General features: G+C 39.1%; 1 protein-coding gene across 15 annotated transcripts in view; it reads left to right on the top strand.

Moving 5' to 3' along the window:
• Nucleotides 1-1,911: 1,911 nt before the first annotated feature.
• The window catches only part of si:ch211-1e14.1 (UPF0606 protein KIAA1549), a 32,562-nt gene continuing 26,680 nt past the window's right edge, over nucleotides 1,912-7,793 (top strand). For 13 of the 15 annotated variants that reach the window (XM_078949098.1, XM_023956096.2, XM_078949097.1 and 10 more), the window contains exons 1-2: nucleotides 1,912-2,136; nucleotides 2,770-3,033. In XM_078949098.1, coding sequence (XP_078805224.1) covers nucleotides 2,904-3,033 — 130 coding nt within the window. In that variant the 5' untranslated portion in view covers nucleotides 1,912-2,136; nucleotides 2,770-2,903. Of the gene's footprint in view, nucleotides 2,137-2,295; nucleotides 2,431-2,769; nucleotides 3,034-7,793 lie in introns of those variants that run through there. The other 2 variants (XM_078949099.1, XM_078949088.1) reach the window with 1 other exon arrangement.

Genomic DNA, 7,793 nt, shown 5'->3' with positions numbered 1-7,793 from the left:
GAGCACTGTCTAGTGGGTCTAAATGACCCGACTCCCAACGTTAAAGTGCCTAGGATAGAACAAGGGTTACAGGACAACTAAGTCAATGTTTTGGAGTGGCCATCACATAGGCCATGATATTGTTTCCTCACAGCAGTACCAAGCCAGACCTTTTTTAGCTGCAGTTCATTGTTTCTGTCAGTTGGGGTAACTGGGTGGGTGGGGTGGGGGTAGGGGTGGTCAGGGAGGGATCCCATCTTTGTGTGATTGTCCTTTGTTTTTTTTTTTGTTTTTAATAATAATTATTTTTTATAAATGTTTTATCTGCTTTTATGTTAAGCACTTTGTGTTTGTATCCCTTGTGCTATCCTAGGCACTTTACCATTGGGAGTTGGGTCATCTAGACCCACTAGACAGTGCTCTGAACCTTTTTTCTTCAATGATTTGTGATCTTCACTGGTGTCCATGGATTACATGAAATCCTCTCCACCTTTATCCACCTTTGTCATGGTAGGGGGAACACGTCAATGTGAGGGTGGGGGGTCATCTAAGATAGCACAAGGGTTAATTGAAATGAAAGGTGCTATTGCTAATGTTAAGGGTCTTGCCTAAGGGCCCTCACTGGGTGATGTTCATTGCTTGCCATTGATATGGTAATTGACCCAGTACCCCTGTTTATCCCCCTCCGGGAATTGAACCCTGGATGGTAGCCTCTCACCTTACCAACAGAGCTACCCAGCCGCTAAACTATGGTAACGAGATTCACTCTTAGAAATCTATATAGTGTTTAGTGCTGAAACTTTTTATACTTTTTTTTTATTTGAAAAAGAACTCAAAATGAGGTATTTTCAAAATTAAAGACTCATCAAAAATATTTAAGTAATATTTTCTTAAAACAAGTTATTACATATAAGTAAAAAATAATTTACTTGCAAGTTAGTTTTGTCTTTAATCAAACAAGATATTTTAACTAGAAAGTAGACAAAAGTACTTGATGTTTTTTGTGTTTGCAGTGTATCTGCCAGTTTTGGTGCATTCTTGAAGGAAGTAAACAAATTTCACTAAATGAATGCGACATGAATGCCAATTGTAGCTGACTAGAGTACACCTTAAGACTTAAGTGAATGTAGTAATAATAAGAAACTTTATTTTATAGCACCTTTCAAGTTAAAAATCACAAAGTGCTTCACAGTAAAACACAGAATATAAAAAGAATTATAAAAAAGCAATTTACTGTAAAACTACTCTGGCTATTCTGCAAAATGTTACGATAGGAAATGTAACTGAGTAAATATAACTCCCTACTATCTACTGCTGAAATGAGCCATTTGTAAACTTTTTTTTACGTTTTCAAAAGGTTCTTCATAGAAAAAAAACAGTCAACTTTAATCGTTTTCATTGATTTGATTATTTTTTGTTAGCCTCCTGACTTTACTTTTCTGTCTCAGAATTTCAGTAGCAACCATTTTATGAAAGTCCCTATTTCTGCCACTAGATGGTGCTTTCCACTAAAAGTTTAACATGCAGGACTACTTTTTTTATGATGCACTTGAACAAGTTAGAACTTCATGAAAAAAAAATTGGTAAATAACACACAAATTAAAATTAAACAAAAAAAATCACAGTGTCCCTCTTTTATTTTGGTGGACTTGTACACAAATTGGTAAACAATACATATAATATATGAAAGTAGAATAGAATAGAATACCTCTGTTTGGATCCGACTTCAAAGAGAATGATACAATAAAAATAAAAAATAAAAACCTGGGAAGCTCCAATGGTGATGTCATTTCCTGTTTGCATGACGTAAGGTTGCCCTGGAAGCCGCGGACGCCTGTGAGAGTGACCAACCTAGTGTGAAAAGCCCAAAGCGTCTGGACCAATCAGAAGCCGCCATTGCAAATTAGAACCTAATCATATCAGTGTGGAGGCGGGGCTTAAACCAGGACAAGAGAAGGTAACCAGCAGCATAGTGTCAGACCCTAGCCAGACGCTGTGTCGTGCGCGCGCGTTTGTCTGCATTAAAAAATGACTGAAAAGCGGACATGTGGTCCCGTGAGGAGGGAAAACCGAAGCCTAGCTTGATGTTTGAACCAGAACGAGGACATTTTCTCCCGAAGGAATCGTCTCAGTCGGAGCTCGCGCTTGTTTCTCTGGGTAAGTGTGCACGCGCTGCTCCGAGCTGAAGGAAAAGGGGGGGAAAGGAGGAAGAAGAAAAAAAGGGGGGGGGGTATCTTTGCTTTTAGCGATAGCTACGCAAAACATCGCATAGCTAGGCTTCTCGAAGATTAAAGATACGTAGCTTACTTCGCTTCGCTTTACGAAGGAAGAGCCACATGGGTGGAGATTAGAAGTAACGGGACGGGATGTGGGACAAGAGACTGAACTGTGTCATGATGGGACCCGCGAGGAAAAACGGAAATTACCCGGCGTCCCCGCGAGCTGTTTACGGTCAGTCTGCTGTCAGGACCGCTCACACTTTCCACACATAATAAAATAAAATAAACTCTTAAAAGAATAATGGCCTATTATGTATAGCCTGTTGATCCTAATTGATGATTTATATAATAAAAAAGGGAGAAATACGTCATTTAAAAATAAATAAATACTATGTTTTAGTTATGTTAGTACATGATTTCCTGTTGTTGCCAACAGCTGACCATTTTATTGATCTGTTTATAAATAAATGAGGTGTGAATGTGCAGACATCTCCATGTTTATTCTGTTATTTCCCTGTGAATAGACTGATCCCACAGTTGGAATCACTGCTGCTCCTTTGTTTTCCAACAGCAACATGTCTCTGAAGGAGGGGCCATAAAGGGAAGCCAGCAGCCCCCCAGAGTAAAAAGCCCGAACCCTTACTGACTCTCTGCCATGAAGCCCCTCTTCCCCGGCCGGATGAAATGAGCTGACCCGGCCACGCCATGACAGCGTTCGTCTCCACCGTGGGGCTGCTGCTGGAGATGCTGCAGGCTCTCCTCCATTCCCAGCGCGCGGCCTTTCTCGGGATGGCCGTGTTGGTCGTGATGATCGCCGCAGACTCTCCTGTTGCTGGTAAGTGAACCCTTCCATCCCATCCACTCACTTTCAGACGACGTGTTGCATAACCAGCATCTGTTGCGCAATGTTCATCAAACTTTTAAAGAGCTGGACGATGTATTTAACTCTGCTCTCGCTACACCGGGAGCCGAATTTTGTTCTAAAACCTGCGTTAACGTGGTCAAATCTACTGCTCGGTTATCCACAATGTGATAATATAACATACATTTACATGGATGAATCTAATACACAAATTCCAATCATTATCCATAACTTAATTCAGTTTTTTAAGCATAAAAGTGTCATTTGGTTAAATATAAACTTGTTTCATTGGGTCTGATCTGATAAATGAAGCCTTCAGTTTTCACATTAAATATGAAAAGTTTGACTGAAAATCCCGGGTTAGGGTTAGGGTTTGGGGTAGGGTTAGTTCCTAGACATTTCCGTGCGACACGCTCCTACATTGTGCAGCTGCTTGGTCTTCATAAGTCACTGGTGGAGATGTTGAAACACATGTCTCCGATCCAGGAGATGCTTCACACCACAGTGTCCCGTGTTGTTTTGTTGACCGCCGAGCAGCTGGAGACGTTTCTGTGTTCGTTTTAAAGAGCGGTGGCTTCACAAGCCCATTCAGGTTCCAAATATAAACCTGTTCTGTTGATGGTACTTTATTATGGTTTAAAAGGTGCTATTTGGTCAGTGCGTCATTTACTCACTAAATCAAGAATTTACTAAGAAAAAAACGATGCCAAAATATAAAAAGTGCATCAATCAATTAATGAAAAGAAGAAATGTTGACTGTTTGAATTCCAATCCTGTAACCTGGATTTTAACGCACTCAAAACACGTGCTCACCTCTTTTTCAAAAGGCTAATAAATATGACATCATCCATTTGCCGAAGTAAAAACCAAATAATCTAAACATTCGACAAAGACGGTTTATAAAGCCACCATGTTCTGATGAGAAAAACTTGGATCATATATAAAAAAAATACATTTTATCGCATGGCAAATGATTAGAAGGCAATACATTGTAGTTTATATTTGCCAGTCTAGTGAGCATAGATGAACGCTAGTTTTTGCAGAGACTTTTGGGGAAATTTCCAGGGCTCTCTGGAATTTCAGATTCAGGCACGCCAAAAAAAATGGCCAAAAAACGCCCCGCATGGTGTAGTGATGGAATTTGAACACAATATATGTATTAACGGCGATTTAAAGTTCTCCTCTTACCGCTTGTTTTTGTCCATATGATGAAGCTAAAGGTTGTTTTAAAGAAGCCGGCGCAGTGGAACAGAAGATTTAAGATAGGTGACCGGAACTTCATTTTGGGGCGTGCGTTATCACTTTTTAATGAACAACCAGCAGCTAATCAGAATCAAGTATTTACCCGGACCATGGTACATAAATAATGTGCAGCTGAATTAAAAGTGCTTATGCTATGGTCCGAGTGAATTCTCGATTCTGATTGCCTGCTTGGTGTGCATTAAAAAGTGATAATGCACACCCTTGAAAAAGTAGTTCCGGTTACGTAGCTTAAATGTTCTGTATCACTGCGCTGCTCCGACTTCAACTAGGAAACAAATAGTCCGCTTAATGTGAAAAAAGCGATCCAAACTGAAAAAATAACAAGAACAAAGTACTAAAGACTGGTTGAATATTTATTTCTTTTGCAAGTGACCATGGTATAAGGGGGTCAATGGCCTTTGAAGTGTGCAATATCAGAATTACCGCACTTCAGTGCTTCGTTGGTCATTAACCCTTACTTAAAAAACAAGAATAAACAAACAGGGTGCTAAAACGGTATTTTTTTCTAGGCTTTAACTTTATTTGTCTTGATTTTATTTGTATCGTTTTTGTAGAACCAAGCAGAAAAACCAATCTTTGGACATTGATGAAATTCTGTTTGGTTGTTGTTGAGCGTCACAGCGGCTCTTTTGATGAAGCAGATCAAATGTGAATGTCTGAAATCTGAATAACTAAAGCTGCCCGAAGAGCCTTTATGAAATATTTCGGCATAATGTGCGAGTCAAACATGTATATCAAAAGGAATCAGGGATGTTTCACTGCAGACTTAATGCTCAAACTGAGTCCATAGACAAGATGGAAATTCATACTTTTTACTCCATATTGCAATTGTCAGTTTATTAGTGTGTTTATGAATTGGTTTAAAAAAATATGAAAATAGAATTTGATATAACTAATCAAATTATTGAATGGATTTTCTTTTATTTTTGAATATTAAAAGTCCTTTTTTCCTCTTTGTTCAGTTGGAATAAAAAGTGATGACATCATGTTTTCGCATAGTCAAGTAAAATTAGGTTTCGTAAGAAGACGTTGATAATATATAATTTAAAATAATTGTAAATCACGTTTGTTTTTGGTCTGACGGCCAGCCCTTTTACAGATAAAGTTGATCTTAAAGATAAACCAGATTTTAAAGACACCAAGGGCTGACTTTGAAGTTGCAAAGTTTATGTAGCATTTGCTGCAGTTATAGAGATTATTTACCAATCTCTTCATTTCTTCAAGCCTGTTGTCGAAAGCGTAGCGGAGCTCTGTTCACTTTTTGACCCACTTTGTTGGGCTGAGGGTAACGCAGCAGCCTGGAGGTCATACCAGCTGTCAGCACGGACAGGACTGGATGAAGCCGGTGCTTCTCCTGTCTGCACAAAGACAAAGCCGACCGCTGTGCAAACTCACACTCCTAAGTTAACAGGCTGAGCAGAGAATTGGTGGAGAAAATCCTCTGGATTCATGCAGTGGATGTTCTGATGGGTGTTTGAAGCGTCTCACGTCTCTGGATGATGGGAGACGCTGTAAGCGGAGACGTTTGTCCTTGAAATATTTTGCTTTCCTTCTGTGAATTTTAGACGAGTCTCAGGCTGGTCTTCCTGTACTCAACTTGGCTTCTGCCACGTTTCATTTTCCTATCTCTCATTAGATTTTTAGATCTTTAAAACATTAAACATTTTTAAAAAAGGATTGACATTTTGTGCTTAAAAGCCACTTAACTTCTGCTCAGCGGGGTCGGTGCACCGCTGTGGTTGCTGAGTTCATCGCGGTGAAGTCACGTCTATTTACCGCTGCAATCCACTTCCATGGGAAACTGGATCTGTGTGGGATGACAATGAGCTCTTTCATTATTCAGTAGGTCTGGGGGGGTGGGAGTAGCAGATCGATGGCTTTAGCTTCTGTTCAGCTGTCTGAGCCCCCCGATGGTAGCCGATCTTCGGTATCTGATTGGCTCGTTGCTTCGTCATTCAGATCTTTTGATCTGCTTGGATGTTGGTTTTGTTCTGCATCCTTGTGATGGGACAGTTGGGGCTGGTTTCGGTTTCATGCAACTGTTGCAGAAAATCATTTTCATCTGCTAACATTTTTCCATTTCATTTATAATTCTTTGCGTTTTCATCCCCTGTCTGTGCATTTATCGTCACAAAGGGAATAATAAAGTTTCTATTAGTTTATTTCTGTTAACTTGAGCTCAAATCTTTAGTGTTGCTTTTAGATACAGTCACTGACATTCTGAATACGTTTTTTGGGTTGACACATTCTTTAGGGTGATGTTTATCCGTTAACATTAAGATTTTGATTCAGTTACAGTCACTTTTGCTGATTAGGGCTATAAAATGAAAGCCAAGCTGCTCCTGTATAATTCATAAATAAAGAATACACTTGTTGTTTTTTTACATATCTATTAGTTTTTCTATGGAAATGTTTAATATAATTTGGAAATATGCAGTAATAAATTGGTGTTTGTTAGCCCAGAACCTGCAGGCTGACGGCTAAAAGCCTGTCAGAAGACCTGGAGGTGAAATACAAGATAAATCTGAGAGATTGTGCTTGTTGGGAGAGGAAAACCTCTAAAATGCTAAAGAGAAGAAACGCCTGTTGGTGCTGTACTTTTCATAAAGATGGCTAAAGAAAGTCTTGTGTTTTTTAGCTTTTATTTAGTATCTTCAATGAATGTTTATATACGTGGCTCACTGAAAGGCTGAGGAAGGGCAGCTGTGGTTTGGATCTCCTCTCCACTAATTTATCACATCTCTCCACTTATCTGAATTGCATTGCAGTGCTGGCTTTCCCCTCCCCCTGGCCTGTTTCCTTCTTTCTATACCTCCTTTTTTCTTGTCTTTATCATGAAAAGCAAACAAAAGTCACAAGAAGATTGAAGGAATCTTCACACTAATGCCATCGTAAAAAATCTCACCTCTAGATCGGTGGAAGGAAGATCATACAGACAAAAGGTCGTCATACGTGTGGATGTTTGTGCTTTTCTTTGATCTAATCACAGTTTCTGGATCATAAACTGAGAAGAATGTCTCTTTTTCTTTTGATGCAGCTTTATGGGTTTCAAAATACAAAATAACCTAAAAAACATGCTAAATGAATGGGTATCAACTAGGGATTCAACTATTATTGACTTTCCCCACGATTTGGTTCCAAACAAATGTTATTTTTTTGGGTCACGGTTTTGTTTTGGCTCTATTTGTTTTACAAAACAAAAGCAAAAAATTCAGAAATGCAATTTAGAGAAATTGCCAATAAGGAAGCAACAATAAGGAATTTCAGGTGGCTCACACTAAGCCTGTTTAATGTGATAAAACAACACTGTGTGAAACTTTCAATGTTTACATTATGAATATAGTAGGGATGCAACTCCCAACTAACGGCCTACCAACAGTATATTTTGATTTATTCTCACCTATTGAGATTTTACTGTGTTTCGTCAAAACAGTCTATCTTTCAGATTAATGTCAAAAGTACAGCGGTGG

The sequence above is a fragment of the Oryzias latipes genome, chromosome 6, assembly GCF_053564925.1.
Source record: "Oryzias latipes strain Hd-rR chromosome 6, Olatipes_Hd-rR_3.1".
In the NCBI taxonomy this organism is placed as follows: Eukaryota; Metazoa; Chordata; class Actinopteri; order Beloniformes; family Adrianichthyidae; genus Oryzias; species Oryzias latipes.
Note: the sequence above shows the minus strand (reverse complement) of the source record. Positions and strands in the feature narration are given on the sequence as shown.